This window comes from Triplophysa rosa, linkage group LG4 (assembly GCF_024868665.1).
Source record: "Triplophysa rosa linkage group LG4, Trosa_1v2, whole genome shotgun sequence".
Classification (NCBI taxonomy): Eukaryota; Metazoa; Chordata; class Actinopteri; order Cypriniformes; family Nemacheilidae; genus Triplophysa; species Triplophysa rosa.
Window position 1 is genome coordinate 15,400,947 of NC_079893.1, and position 16,851 is coordinate 15,417,797.

At 40.5% G+C, this 16,851-nt stretch overlaps 1 protein-coding gene across 1 annotated transcript in view; it reads right to left on the minus strand.

Moving 5' to 3' along the window:
* pcca (propionyl-CoA carboxylase subunit alpha) overlaps window positions 1-3,419 on the minus strand; it is a 244,348-nt gene extending 240,929 nt beyond the window's left edge. The window contains exons 1-2 of the mRNA XM_057330928.1: window positions 3,399-3,419; window positions 2,732-2,896 (exon numbers count right to left, since the gene is read on the minus strand). Of these exons, the coding sequence (XP_057186911.1) occupies window positions 2,732-2,896; window positions 3,399-3,419 (186 nt within the window). The remainder of the gene's footprint in view (window positions 1-2,731; window positions 2,897-3,398) is intronic.
* Window positions 3,420-16,851: the final 13,432 nt, after the last annotated feature.

Consider the following 16,851-nt stretch of genomic DNA (forward strand, 5'->3'; position numbering starts at 1 on the left):
TTTACTGTACTTCACTACATTTTTCATGGCACAAAAAAAATTTCCTTGGCCGACCCTCCTCTCGCTCCCACGTTTGGGAGAGACTATTGTCAGTTGCTTCTAATATGACACACATGAATCAACTCACCAGGCGTGTTAATTATGGAGACATTCACAACATTTTGGGAGAAGGCTAATGAGTTCAGTTGTGTATACTTTTCCCATATCTGATTTACTTATTACAAGCAAAAGATGTAATTACATTTTATCCGATTAATCGATTAATCGAAAAATAACCGTTCAACTAATCGACTATCAAAATAATCGTTAGTTGCAGCCCTATTCGACACCCACAGCATATTCTGAATATGCAGTCTCCAGGTCAGAAGAGTCTCGCACACCGTCAGTTTCATGATCAAAAAGTATCTCAGTCACCTCTGATGCTGTATATTTCCTCTTTGCCATGTTTCGTTATTTTATTTTACTTGCTCAAAAACTTTCCAATCTGTCGCACTCCGTCACTCCCTGTTCATATCTAACCTCTACCGCTCTCCACGAAAACTGCAGCAAATGGCTTATGAGACACAAGTGATTACCGTAATACATACATGTTCAAAAAGGTCAATTTGTCTACTTTTAGGAGCAATACGATTTTTTTTGATAGCATAAATGGTTGAAGAGTTACGGTTAAATGAACACCGCTTGGTAAAATGCGTCGGCGACAATGCATCCGGCTTTAAAGTGTTAAAGCAAAAAAATCCTGAGCCTGAACTTTTTTTGCAGGGTTGCGAGAGTAGACATACGTAGGGTTATTTGTCAAACAAAATAGAACATTATTTCACTTGAAACTAACTAGTAACATGCTGTTTTTGAGCTTCTCAGACAGACGTTTCTTAAACTTTGATGCTATGCCATGTGTGTAGGGATCACAGAATGACTAAAAATTATAACCCACAAAACCAGTTTTATGCAATTATGGTATATAATTATGGTATATCAGGCTTAAAGGGGTCATATGGCACGAATACGTGTTTTTTCTGTGTCTTCGGTGTGTTATAAGTTGCCCATGCATGTATTAGACACATAAAATTGCAAAAATGAAAGTGTTGGGACAAAAGATGCATTCTGTCAAAAAGCGAATGCTCACCCAGACCTGCATGAAACGCCTCGTGTAAACACACCCCCATGAATCTACGTCATTTCGTGGTATGACTAGACCAAGACCACCCAAATCTATACGCAAGTAAGCTGGGCATACTTGTAAATCTCATTGTATTGTTACCGCCGCAGCCATGTCGTGGAGACGCTGTGTGTTTCGTTGGGAAAAGAAAGCCTCTTTGTTTGCCCTTCCAAAAGATGAGACAACTAAAAACGAATGGTTACATCTTATTCACAATACTGTTCCAGAATTGTACAATCCGAATATTCAAGTGTGTGCAGCACATTTCATAGATGATTGCTTCAAGAACCTAGGAGAGGCCGGCTGTACACAAAAGCTTTGGCTAAAAAGTAGAGCAATTCCAACCATTACAACTTCGCAAGGACAGTCTGGCGCTTCAGATTCGCAGCCTATAAGTATATTTTCATTGTAAAAGACTTTGTTACGGACTAGCACGAGTTGAGTTTGTCATGTGTTTGTAGCGCATGTTGTTTCTTTGCGTGATCTGCAAATGCAGACACACGTGCAACGTGAAAAAACAGACAACATAAGTCCTAATAATCAGTAATAATGTTTCAACTAGAGGAAACAAATGTCGTGTTTATAATGGGGTTTATTGTCTTTGTTGAGTCGCGATGAGACATGGCGTAACACTGGTTGATCACTAGTGGCAAATCTTCATAACATTGTATGTAAAAGGTAAAACAGTTATAGTTTTTAACTATTTAACATAATATATTTTTAAAAAACCTTACCAATCCTTTAAATCCTGCTCAAGTTGCGCAGGCAAAGTTGATGTATCGGCTTTATCATCTTCATTTTCCGGATCAGATTTGGGCTCGAATTGATAAGGAAAGTACCGGTGACATTTTATCACCTGTCAGTACAATTACATGGGAACATGATGTTCTGAATATGGTAAGGCATTACATTTCCGTCACACGCTTGCATTATTTGACCAATCACTATGCACTGGTTAACTGGCCAATCATAGCACACCTCACTTTTCAGAGCAATGAGCTTTGTAAAAAATCTGCACGTTTCAGAGAGGTGGGGCAAAGAGGAGATACAAACATGCATGGTGTGTGGAAAATACAGCGTTTTTGGACCTTAAATCGTGTATACACATTGCATTACATCTAAAACAAATGATAATATTCGTTTTAGCTGTGTCATTTGACCCCTTTAATATAACCCTGATTATTGTAAAAGAAGGTGCAACATATTTATCAAGTAAAGCTTTATTTAATGTAGATTTAAGACTAATCTTTTTTGGTGCAACCCACTCTAATCTTTAGGTGTCCTCACATTATTTGTTCTAGCTGCTTCACAAAATTCCATACTGATAGGACAGTTGGGTGTTGGGCCTGTATCTTCCCAGGTGTGAATCACTCCATGACCATTTACACAAAGTTAAGACAAAGTTAAATCTGTATACACAGTATACAGTATATACATTTTTTTTATAAAGATTTGTTTTTTTTTTTGGCGTTTTTGCCTTTAATTGTACAGCTATTGTTAGAGAGGAGAGGAAGCGAAGTGGGAGAGAGAAGTGGGTGGGTTCGGGAAAGGACCACGAGATGGGAATCGAACCTGGGTCGCCCGATGCACAAGCGCCTTGCCGAACCCGGGTCGCCCGATGCACAAGCGCCTTGCCGAACCCGGGTCGCCCGATGCACAAGCGCCTTGCCGAACCCGGGTCGCCCGATGCACAAGCGCCTTGCCGAACCCGGGTCGCCCGATGCACAAGTGCCTTGCCTAAATAATAAAATCATAGTCTGTGCATTCACATATATTTCTATAATCAGACAGTGAATTACGACTTCTAAGTTCACCCTATGACACTAGATTTCATTTCAAATAGTTAAAAAAAAACATCTCTGCACAGCACTACATTGAGGTAAATTCAGATTAACAGATTTCAAATGTATATACAACTTCCAACAAAAAATATTCAATTTTCATCACGTGTAATGTATCCAACATACCATAGAAACGTCATATTTCAATCATATACACTCTGAAAACTCTTCAGGTACCAATTCATTACTTCACAGTCCATTTATAAATCACACAATGCATATTACATATTTCAACCATATACACTCTTTTTAGGTATAAGTTCATAACTTCACAGTCCATTCATAATCAAGCATTGCACATTGAACATGTGTAGTGTTCGTACCTTGAGTCTTCAATCGTTTTTTTAGAAATGTCCGCTGAACTTACATATGTTGTATGAACTTACATATGTACTTACAATGTGCCGAAGAGAGCGCATGTCACTCCTCTCTTCGTTAGGTTGCACTGGCTCCCTATAGTCGCTCGCATTCAATTCAAATCTCTGCTCTTGGCCTACAAAACCATTACTGGTTCGGCACCCCCATATCTTCACTCGCTAATTCAGACTGCCCGATCCCTGTGCTCTGCAATCGAACAACGTATTGTGGTGCAGTCCCACAAAGGGATGTGTTCCACGACTCTGGAACGATCTCCCTCTTGCCACAAGATCAGCGGATTCTGTAGTTGCGTTTAAGAATCGGCTAAAAAAACATCTCTTCCGTCAGCATCTGACCCATTAGTACAGTCTTATACTTTCCTACAAAATACAAAAATGATGCACTTACACTTTCCCTAATATGTCTGGATTATCATCCATATCCGTTTTAAATCAGGTTAAATGTTACATTTTTCTCCAAAATCATCATCGGAGGAGAAACAAACACTTTCCAACATGACTTCAGCGGAAGATTTCCATACATTGAAACTTCCGCTGAAACTGTGAATGAATCTATGTTAATATGTAAATATAGTTTCCATGAGAGATTCAACAGGAGAACAATAATAATAAACTCCAGCAGGAAAAAACAAAAACTAAAGCATGTGCGACACAGCCGTGACTTATATCACCGGCACTTCCTGATCCGATATAGCCATGTCACATCACAAATACTAGCCCTGTATTTTAAGGGAAACACTACCGTTTTTCTGAGTGAAGTTCACAATTCTTTTGGGCGATATAGTATAACTAAGAATAGTGACATAATTTATCCGGGAAGTAAAGGGCTGTAGTCCGATTTCAGCCGTTCTCTGTAGTCCTTGAAAAGTGAATTCTGTTAAAGACAATATCTCGCTTGACATTGAACTTTGAGCTTTATCATTTTGCAGATATTATTTATGCTCTAACAGCAACATTACACACTAACTAAAGTTTGAAAATTGGCATCATGGGGGACGGCTCCTTTAAGTTTGATGTTTAAAAACTCATGATCAGACATGACAATGTGTACTTTCTCTTTGGCCCATTGTTGGGCTTAACCCCGATAAATGCTGATGTAGCTTTAATTTGTATTTATTATTATTACGTTATTCAAAAGTCAATCAAAATACAATTGACTAGAAGTCTTTTTTCTTAATGTTGTGACGTCTAGTCTGGTGTGAAGGGTGTGAATGTAACCGGAGGCCTGCCAGCATGAGAGCTGTGCCGCTAAACCTCACTCCCCAAACTCAAGAGGTGCTCTAGCGACAGACGCCAGAGGCCGCGGCCTTTAGCGTTCTTGTTAGAGTGCCCGCCTCTCATGCTGGATGGATCGACGGTTCAAGTCCTGCTTAAAGCGGGTGCAGTTAGGATCGTTAACATAAATCTGCCTGTTGCCAGTGAAAGCATCAGTGCTGATGTTGCGTAGGTTATGTTTTAGGTTTGCCTTGTGCATTGAAAGTTTTTCTTTTGTTTTTAACAGGTTGGGGCCAACATGGTGGAATGCTAGAGGGAGGCTGAGCTCGCCAAACTCTTCCCTGTCGGTGCCATCAAGCCTTTGTTGGTGATTTTGTGCCATTTATTGTAAACCTTGTTGTTGTAATGTTATTGTACTGTTAAAGCAAAACTAAAAGAAAATGTGTTAGAGCATTTGTCAACAAAAATAAGATGATTTGCATTTATTTATATGATGTTTCATTAATAATAAAAGTTCTTTATGAAATACATGTCTAATAATAAAAGGTAGTAAAATATGAAACATATGTAATAACCCAACTAAACCTGTCTAAAAAATAAAACTGCTTTCTAGTATAAACCTTTAACCCCTAGAGTTGGCGGACCCGCTAGAGTCTAATTCAGGGGTCTTCAACTACTTTTCTTTGTGGGCCAGATTCCAAAAGTATCAAATAGGATGCGGCCCAGTTTTTACCATATCCTAATTTCTTCTGTTATTTTGTATTTCTATTATTTATTGATTTCTTTTCCTTTTATATTGTTTTTGATGCTGTTACTTATAGGTAATATATTAAAACATGCACAATATATTGCATCCAGTATTTGTGCCTTTTCATTAAATTTAATTAAAATGGATATTGTCTTTTTAATTGTATTTTATATTCCTTAATGCGTTAGTTTACCCAAAAATGAAATTGCTGTTAATTTACTCACCCCCAGTTGCAATTGCATTCATGTGCCTGCGCACATAGAATGGTAGATCGTTTGAAATGCAAGTTCTAGAGGGAGATGAAAAGGTTTTTTTCGTAAATATAGCTGTTTAAATCATACATAATGAATGCAGTAATAAAAACAACATAGTTTTTCCCTTATCTGAGATAACACTTCACGTGGTGTAGTGCCCTTTCTGCAGTTACTTTCAAGGGCACAAGATGCGTTTTGGAACGCGACCTATCGCGTGCGCAAACCGACTGCCTGAGGCTGTGGATTGCCGATTATAATGTTGTAAATAATGTTAGGTTTCTTGGACAGGCTGATCAAATCGCTTTATAACACATCAATCGTTATGATCCGAGGGAATTACTTTTGTATTGAATGTAGCAGCATTTTGGACTTTCAAAGGCGTGGCGTCTCAGGACGTGCATTTCTTAAAGCACACCATTCTTCAAGTCTCTCCACTTATTTGAAATGTTAAGGCGGGCCAGGTTAAGATGATTGGCGGGCAGCATTTGGCCCGCAGGCTGCCAGTTGACTAGCCCTGGTCTAATTGGTTCAAAATGAACCGGACATCTTTTTACACTTTTAATAATAACACAGCCATCCCTAACATTGTTTTGCAGCATTGTTTCTGGATCTGCAAAGCATTCATCTGTCACTAAGACCCCCGCATTGCACGCACACATACACACAGGCGCGCACAAACCAGTGCTGCAGTGTTTACAAACTTTTTTCTTTCAGAAAAGGCACCTAAACACATTTTGGATGGACATTAAGTGGAAAAATGTTGGAAGTACTGCCCTGCGAGCAGAAGATTTTGCTTACCTGACACAGGATCGTCTCTTTCACCACCTAATTGGCACGTAACATCACCTTGTGCCATAAACTGCATCCGATTTCGGTCACTCTTTTAGGTTACTAATGTCACGGTCCCACCGTCTTGTTTATGAAATTCTAGTCGTGTGGCGGGATCGGGGCAGAGCCCTTAGGTTTTATGTGAGAAAACCATGAGTTGTTTGTTTTTACTTCCCATGTGTTTTCTCGTGTCTCATCTTTGGCCCCGCCCCGGTTCTGTCAGGGGAGTTATGGGGACCAGGAGTTCGCCAGAGCATTCTCGGCGGTGGCAGAGGCGACCGGGTTCAATGACGCGGAGTTGAAGACGATCTTCAACTGCTGTCTCACCCGGCGCCTCACACCGCCGGAGAAGAGGCTGCTGGCTCCTCTCGGGTTCGCGGATATGGTCACGTGGCCAACCGGGATGATCCCGGGAGTGGGGTTCCATTTGGAACTTCAGCTCCACGGTCGAGCGTCCCGGGGGGTCTCGTCCTGGCTGCCCGGGGGGACTCAGTACCCTCTGGCTGGAGCTCCACGGTTCCTGGTTCCCCTGGCGGAGACCGTGGCGAGTGGGGAGGGAAGGACTCGGGGACGACGTCTGGGGGTTTCCCCAACGCTGAACTACCTCCGGTCCCCACGGGTCCGCCAAAGATGGCTGCAGACCGGGCGGTGCGGAAAAGGAGGAAGGAGCGTCACGGGGGAATGAACCGTTCTATGCAGCTGGCTACCACTCCGGTCCAGCCGGCGTCCAGTCCAGCATCCAGTCCTGTGATCCAGCCGGCGTCCAGTCCTGTGATCCAGCCGGCGTCCAGTCCGGTGATCCAGCCGGCACAGCATATTCTGAATATGCAGTCTCCAGGTCAGAAGAGTCTCGCACACCGTCAGTTTCATGATCAAAAAGTATCTCAGTCACCTCTGATGCTGTATATTTCCTCTTTGCCATGTTTCGTTATTTTATTTTACTTGCTCAAAAACTTTCCAATCTGTCGCACTCCGTCACTCCCTGTTCATATCTAACCTCTACCGCTCTCCACGAAAACTGCAGCAAATGGCTTATGAGACACAAGTGATTACCGTAATACATACATGTTCAAAAAGGTCAATTTGTCTACTTTTAGGAGCAATACGATTTTTTTTGATAGCATAAATGGTTGAAGAGTTACGGTTAAATGAACACCGCTTGGTAAAATGCGTCGGCGACAATGCATCCGGCTTTAAAGTGTTAAAGCAAAAAAATCCTGAGCCTGAACTTTTTTTGCAGGGTTGCGAGAGTAGACATACGTAGGGTTATTTGTCAAACAAAATAGAACATTATTTCACTTGAAACTAACTAGTAACATGCTGTTTTTGAGCTTCTCAGACAGACGTTTCTTAAACTTTGATGCTATGCCATGTGTGTAGGGATCACAGAATGACTAAAAATTATAACCCACAAAACCAGTTTTATGCAATTATGGTATATAATTATGGTATATCAGGCTTAAAGGGGTCATATGGCACGAATACGTGTTTTTTCTGTGTCTTCGGTGTGTTATAAGTTGCCCATGCATGTATTAGACACATAAAATTGCAAAAATGAAAGTGTTGGGACAAAAGATGCATTCTGTCAAAAAGCGAATGCTCACCCAGACCTGCATGAAACGCCTCGTGTAAACACACCCCCATGAATCTACGTCATTTCGTGGTATGACTAGACCAAGACCACCCAAATCTATACGCAAGTAAGCTGGGCATACTTGTAAATCTCATTGTATTGTTACCGCCGCAGCCATGTCGTGGAGACGCTGTGTGTTTCGTTGGGAAAAGAAAGCCTCTTTGTTTGCCCTTCCAAAAGATGAGACAACTAAAAACGAATGGTTACATCTTATTCACAATACTGTTCCAGAATTGTACAATCCGAATATTCAAGTGTGTGCAGCACATTTCATAGATGATTGCTTCAAGAACCTAGGAGAGGCCGGCTGTACACAAAAGCTTTGGCTAAAAAGTAGAGCAATTCCAACCATTACAACTTCGCAAGGACAGTCTGGCGCTTCAGATTCGCAGCCTATAAGTATATTTTCATTGTAAAAGACTTTGTTACGGACTAGCACGAGTTGAGTTTGTCATGTGTTTGTAGCGCATGTTGTTTCTTTGCGTGATCTGCAAATGCAGACACACGTGCAACGTGAAAAAACAGACAACATAAGTCCTAATAATCAGTAATAATGTTTCAACTAGAGGAAACAAATGTCGTGTTTATAATGGGGTTTATTGTCTTTGTTGAGTCGCGATGAGACATGGCGTAACACTGGTTGATCACTAGTGGCAAATCTTCATAACATTGTATGTAAAAGGTAAAACAGTTATAGTTTTTAACTATTTAACATAATATATTTTTAAAAAACCTTACCAATCCTTTAAATCCTGCTCAAGTTGCGCAGGCAAAGTTGATGTATCGGCTTTATCATCTTCATTTTCCGGATCAGATTTGGGCTCGAATTGATAAGGAAAGTACCGGTGACATTTTATCACCTGTCAGTACAATTACATGGGAACATGATGTTCTGAATATGGTAAGGCATTACATTTCCGTCACACGCTTGCATTATTTGACCAATCACTATGCACTGGTTAACTGGCCAATCATAGCACACCTCACTTTTCAGAGCAATGAGCTTTGTAAAAAATCTGCACGTTTCAGAGAGGTGGGGCAAAGAGGAGATACAAACATGCATGGTGTGTGGAAAATACAGCGTTTTTGGACCTTAAATCGTGTATACACATTGCATTACATCTAAAACAAATGATAATATTCGTTTTAGCTGTGTCATTTGACCCCTTTAATATAACCCTGATTATTGTAAAAGAAGGTGCAACATATTTATCAAGTAAAGCTTTATTTAATGTAGATTTAAGACTAATCTTTTTTGGTGCAACCCACTCTAATCTTTAGGTGTCCTCACATTATTTGTTCTAGCTGCTTCACAAAATTCCATACTGATAGGACAGTTGGGTGTTGGGCCTGTATCTTCCCAGGTGTGAATCACTCCATGACCATTTACACAAAGTTAAGACAAAGTTAAATCTGTATACACAGTATACAGTATATACATTTTTTTTATAAAGATTTGTTTTTTTTTTTGGCGTTTTTGCCTTTAATTGTACAGCTATTGTTAGAGAGGAGAGGAAGCGAAGTGGGAGAGAGAAGTGGGTGGGTTCGGGAAAGGACCACGAGATGGGAATCGAACCTGGGTCGCCCGATGCACAAGCGCCTTGCCGAACCCGGGTCGCCCGATGCACAAGCGCCTTGCCGAACCCGGGTCGCCCGATGCACAAGCGCCTTGCCGAACCCGGGTCGCCCGATGCACAAGCGCCTTGCCGAACCCGGGTCGCCCGATGCACAAGTGCCTTGCCTAAATAATAAAATCATAGTCTGTGCATTCACATATATTTCTATAATCAGACAGTGAATTACGACTTCTAAGTTCACCCTATGACACTAGATTTCATTTCAAATAGTTAAAAAAAAACATCTCTGCACAGCACTACATTGAGGTAAATTCAGATTAACAGATTTCAAATGTATATACAACTTCCAACAAAAAATATTCAATTTTCATCACGTGTAATGTATCCAACATACCATAGAAACGTCATATTTCAATCATATACACTCTGAAAACTCTTCAGGTACCAATTCATTACTTCACAGTCCATTTATAAATCACACAATGCATATTACATATTTCAACCATATACACTCTTTTTAGGTATAAGTTCATAACTTCACAGTCCATTCATAATAAAGCATTGCACATTGAACATGTGTAGTGTTCGTACCTTGAGTCTTCAATCGTTTTTTTAGAAATGTCCGCTGAACTTACATATGTTGTATGAACTTACATATGTACTTACAATGTGCCGAAGAGAGCGCATGTCACTCCTCTCTTCGTTAGGTTGCACTGGCTCCCTATAGTCGCTCGCATTCAATTCAAATCTCTGCTCTTGGCCTACAAAACCATTACTGGTTCGGCACCCCCATATCTTCACTCGCTAATTCAGACTGCCCGATCCCTGTGCTCTGCAATCGAACAACGTATTGTGGTGCAGTCCCACAAAGGGATGTGTTCCACGACTCTGGAACGATCTCCCTCTTGCCACAAGATCAGCGGATTCTGTAGTTGCGTTTAAGAATCGGCTAAAAAAACATCTCTTCCGTCAGCATCTGACCCATTAGTACAGTCTTATACTTTCCTACAAAATACAAAAATGATGCACTTACACTTTCCCTAATATGTCTGGATTATCATCCATATCCGTTTTAAATCAGGTTAAATGTTACATTTTTCTCCAAAATCATCATCGGAGGAGAAACAAACACTTTCCAACATGACTTCAGCGGAAGATTTCCATACATTGAAACTTCCGCTGAAACTGTGAATGAATCTATGTTAATATGTAAATATAGTTTCCATGAGAGATTCAACAGGAGAACAATAATAATAAACTCCAGCAGGAAAAAACAAAAACTAAAGCATGTGCGACACAGCCGTGACTTATATCACCGGCACTTCCTGATCCGATATAGCCATGTCACATCACAAATACTAGCCCTGTATTTTAAGGGAAACACTACCGTTTTTCTGAGTGAAGTTCACAATTCTTTTGGGCGATATAGTATAACTAAGAATAGTGACATAATTTATCCGGGAAGTAAAGGGCTGTAGTCCGATTTCAGCCGTTCTCTGTAGTCCTTGAAAAGTGAATTCTGTTAAAGACAATATCTCGCTTGACATTGAACTTTGAGCTTTATCATTTTGCAGATATTATTTATGCTCTAACAGCAACATTACACACTAACTAAAGTTTGAAAATTGGCATCATGGGGGACGGCTCCTTTAAGTTTGATGTTTAAAAACTCATGATCAGACATGACAATGTGTACTTTCTCTTTGGCCCATTGTTGGGCTTAACCCCGATAAATGCTGATGTAGCTTTAATTTGTATTTATTATTATTACGTTATTCAAAAGTCAATCAAAATACAATTGACTAGAAGTCTTTTTTCTTAATGTTGTGACGTCTAGTCTGGTGTGAAGGGTGTGAATGTAACCGGAGGCCTGCCAGCATGAGAGCTGTGCCGCTAAACCTCACTCCCCAAACTCAAGAGGTGCTCTAGCGACAGACGCCAGAGGCCGCGGCCTTTAGCGTTCTTGTTAGAGTGCCCGCCTCTCATGCTGGATGGATCGCTCTGCGCAGCTTGCGTTGTATAAAGACGCGCATGACTTTATAACTAAGAAGCTTGCACTGTACAGATGACACACGCCTGACTTGATAACTGCCCAACTCGCGCTGTATAAAGAAGACATGTCTCTGCGCAGCTCGCGCCTAGACGCGCCTCACTTCATAACGTCGTGGCTTGTTTAAAGAAGACAACGATGTCATCGCCCATCACGAGGTTTCACTGTAGACATCATCCGATGCCAATTTGGTAGACATCGCCCAACACAACTCACAATACCTTTAGAACTTCCGATGATTCGGCTGTGCACGTCCGGCTGGCCTAGAACATGGGCGGGTATATGCAACGTAGGGGGTGTACATCCCAACTGTAACTTAACAGTCGGTGTTATGTTGGGATTGGCCACTTTTTCAGTGGTCTTTTGCATGCACATGATTTACACAAGGAAGAGGAAACAATGGTGTTTGAGGCTCACGATATGTCATTTCCATGTACAGACCTCTTATTATTCATCTATGCCTAGGTAAATACAGTTCCTATGGCACCTTTAACGCAACGGCTTCCTACCAGTTGGCATTGGTTCGATACCCGCACAGGCAGGCAAAGTTTATTTCTCAAAAATGAAGTTGTAGTATTATACAGGGGTTAACCCTTTAGAGCCTAAAGGGAAAATATGTTGTTTTCACACATTTTGTTCTTTTGACTGTCAAATTCTAACACAACGTCCTATCATCATGTGCAAGGTATCGTTTTTTTGGAAAACTAATTTTTCTTTCAATAAAATAAGGGTATTCACTATTACTGTATGTTGTGAGTTTGTAAATAGAATTTAAATAGACAAAAATAAAAAACGTAAATACATTTTTACTGATTTTTATTCAGACATTCTCAAAAAACTAAAGAACGAAATAATCTAGCACTTCAGACATTAAGAATATACTGTAGTACATGCAAAAAAGTATTTTTAGTGTCACTCATGTACATAGTTTTCATTCAGGAGCCTTTTTTGACACCACTTCTCCAGGCGTTTTTTTTTGCACTTTTCACTCCATTCACTCAAATGAATGCATACAAACACACATGCATACACACAAATACACATGCTTCAACATATGCATGCATGCATGCACGCACGCACACACACAAACACACACACACACTCAGATATACACATGCACTGCGTATGTCCACGCATAACGTTACTTGTACGCACATACACGCATATAAGAGCACACACGCATCCATACAAATCCAAGCATGTGCATGAAGGCATAGCACACAACACAAGATAGGTGAAACTGGTATGTTGAAACACTAAGTCTAAGCCTATTTTACGAACATTTCTCATGAGACAACATTTACTTACCCCTCCACGTCTGGATCGACACTAGGGCTGCAACAACTAATCATTAAAATCGATAATAATCGATAATGAAATTCGTTGTCAACGAATTTCATTATCGATTAGTTGGTCTGTGACGTCACTTGCGAGCTTCGCAGTTACAAATCAAGCGCGTCTTCTTCCCTTTTAAAATTACCGTTTTAGATGTGTCTCTCCGTGCAGCATGAGCTGCGCAGTTTTAAATGTCAGACGTGGTTCTCCGTGGATGCGTCTCTTCGTGCAGCGCGAGATGCGCAGTTTTAAAGTCACACGTTCTCCGTGCTGCACGAGGTTCGCAGTTTGAAAGTCACACGTGTCTCTCCGTGCAGCGCGAGGTACGCAGTTTTAAAGTCAGACGTGTCTCTCCGTGGATGCGTCTCCGTGCAGCACAAGTTGCGCAGTTTTAAAGTCAGACGTGTCTCTCCGTGGATGCGTCTCTCCGTGCGGCACATGTTGCGCAGTTTTAAAGTCAGACGTGTCTCTCGGTGCATGCGTCTCTCCGTGCAGCGCGAGGTGTGCTGTTTTAAAGTCCGACGTGTTCTGCATGCATCTCTTCAAGCTTCGCAGTTTTAAAGTTTAAAGGGGAGAGGTGTTTTAAATGACAAAATGTAAGATTATATTAGTAAAACCCAATTTGTGGCGTTTGCACTTTGCAAAGTACATATTAGGCTAAATACCCTGATTTGGTGGTTTATTTAGTTCAGAGGTGGGTAACGAAGTACATTTACTTGAGTACTGTACTTAAGTACACTTTTTGAGTATTTGTACTTAAGTATTACTTTTTCTGTTTACTTTTTACTGTACTTCACTACATTTTTCATGGCACAAAAAAAAATTTCCTTGGCCGACCCTCCTCTCGCTCCCACGTTTGGGAGAGACTATTGTCAGTTGCTTCTAATATGACACACATGAATCAACTCACCAGGCGTGTTAATTATGGAGACATTCACAACATTTTGGGAGAAGGCTAATGAGTTCAGTTGTGTATACTTTTCCCATATCTGATTTACTTATTACAAGCAAAAGATGTAATTACATTTTATCCGATTAATCGATTAATCGAAAAATAACCGTTCAACTAATCGACTATCAAAATAATCGTTAGTTGCAGCCCTATTCGACACCCACAGCATATTCTGAATATGCAGTCTCCTGGTCAGAAGAGTCTCGCACACCGTCAGTTTCATGATCAAAAAGTATCTCAGTCACCTCTGATGCTGTATATTTCCTCTTTGCCATGTTTCGTTATTTTATTTTACTTGCTCAAAAACTTTCCAATCTGTCGCACTCCGTCACTCCCTGTTCATATCTAACCTCTACCGCTCTCCACGAAAACTGCAGCAAATGGCTTATGAGACACAAGTGATTACCGTAATACATACATGTTCAAAAAGGTCAATTTGTCTACTTTTAGGAGCAATACGATTTTTTTTGATAGCATAAATGGTTGAAGAGTTACGGTTAAATGAACACCGCTTGGTAAAATGCGTCGGCGACAATGCATCCGGCTTTAAAGTGTTAAAGCAAAAAAATCCTGAGCCTGAACTTTTTTTGCAGGGTTGCGAGAGTAGACATACGTAGGGTTATTTGTCAAACAAAATAGAACATTATTTCACTTGAAACTAACTAGTAACATGCTGTTTTTGAGCTTCTCAGACAGACGTTTCTTAAACTTTGATGCTATGCCATGTGTGTAGGGATCACAGAATGACTAAAAATTATAACCCACAAAACCAGTTTTATGCAATTATGGTATATAATTATGGTATATCAGGCTTAAAGGGGTCATATGGCACGAATACGTGTTTTTTCTGTGTCTTCGGTGTGTTATAAGTTGCCCATGCATGTATTAGACACATAAAATTGCAAAAATGAAAGTGTTGGGACAAAAGATGCATTCTGTCAAAAAGCGAATGCTCACCCAGACCTGCATGAAACGCCTCGTGTAAACACNAACCAGTTTTATGCAATTATGGTATATAATTATGGTATATCAGGCTTAAAGGGGTCATATGGCACGAATACGTGTTTTTTCTGTGTCTTCGGTGTGTTATAAGTTGCCCATGCATGTATTAGACACATAAAATTGCAAAAATGAAAGTGTTGGGACAAAAGATGCATTCTGTCAAAAAGCGAATGCTCACCCAGACCTGCATGAAACGCCTCGTGTAAACACACCCCCATGAATCTACGTCATTTCGTGGTATGACTAGACCAAGACCACCCAAATCTATACGCAAGTAAGCTGGGCATACTTGTAAATCTCATTGTATTGTTACCGCCGCAGCCATGTCGTGGAGACGCTGTGTGTTTCGTTGGGAAAAGAAAGCCTCTTTGTTTGCCCTTCCAAAAGATGAGACAACTAAAAACGAATGGTTACATCTTATTCACAATACTGTTCCAGAATTGTACAATCCGAATATTCAAGTGTGTGCAGCACATTTCATAGATGATTGCTTCAAGAACCTAGGAGAGGCCGGCTGTACACAAAAGCTTTGGCTAAAAAGTAGAGCAATTCCAACCATTACAACTTCGCAAGGACAGTCTGGCGCTTCAGATTCGCAGCCTATAAGTATATTTTCATTGTAAAAGACTTTGTTACGGACTAGCACGAGTTGAGTTTGTCATGTGTTTGTAGCGCATGTTGTTTCTTTGCGTGATCTGCAAATGCAGACACACGTGCAACGTGAAAAAACAGACAACATAAGTCCTAATAATCAGTAATAATGTTTCAACTAGAGGAAACAAATGTCGTGTTTATAATGGGGTTTATTGTCTTTGTTGAGTCGCGATGAGACATGGCGTAACACTGGTTGATCACTAGTGGCAAATCTTCATAACATTGTATGTAAAAGGTAAAACAGTTATAGTTTTTAACTATTTAACATAATATATTTTTAAAAAACCTTACCAATCCTTTAAATCCTGCTCAAGTTGCGCAGGCAAAGTTGATGTATCGGCTTTATCATCTTCATTTTCCGGATCAGATTTGGGCTCGAATTGATAAGGAAAGTACCGGTGACATTTTATCACCTGTCAGTACAATTACATGGGAACATGATGTTCTGAATATGGTAAGGCATTACATTTCCGTCACACGCTTGCATTATTTGACCAATCACTATGCACTGGTTAACTGGCCAATCATAGCACACCTCACTTTTCAGAGCAATGAGCTTTGTAAAAAATCTGCACGTTTCAGAGAGGTGGGGCAAAGAGGAGATACAAACATGCATGGTGTGTGGAAAATACAGCGTTTTTGGACCTTAAATCGTGTATACACATTGCATTACATCTAAAACAAATGATAATATTCGTTTTAGCTGTGTCATTTGACCCCTTTAATATAACCCTGATTATTGTAAAAGAAGGTGCAACATATTTATCAAGTAAAGCTTTATTTAATGTAGATTTAAGACTAATCTTTTTTGGTGCAACCCACTCTAATCTTTAGGTGTCCTCACATTATTTGTTCTAGCTGCTTCACAAAATTCCATACTGATAGGACAGTTGGGTGTTGGGCCTGTATCTTCCCAGGTGTGAATCACTCCATGACCATTTACACAAAGTTAAGACAAAGTTAAATCTGTATACACAGTATACAGTATATACATTTTTTTTATAAAGATTTGTTTTTTTTTTTGGCGTTTTTGCCTTTAATTGTACAGCTATTGTTAGAGAGGAGAGGAAGCGAAGTGGGAGAGAGAAGTGGGTGGGTTCGGGAAAGGACCACGAGATGGGAATCGAACCTGGGTCGCCCGATGCACAAGCGCCTTGCCGAACCCGGGTCGCCCGATGCACAAGCGCCTTGCCGAACCCGGGTCGCCCGATGCACAAGCGCCTTGC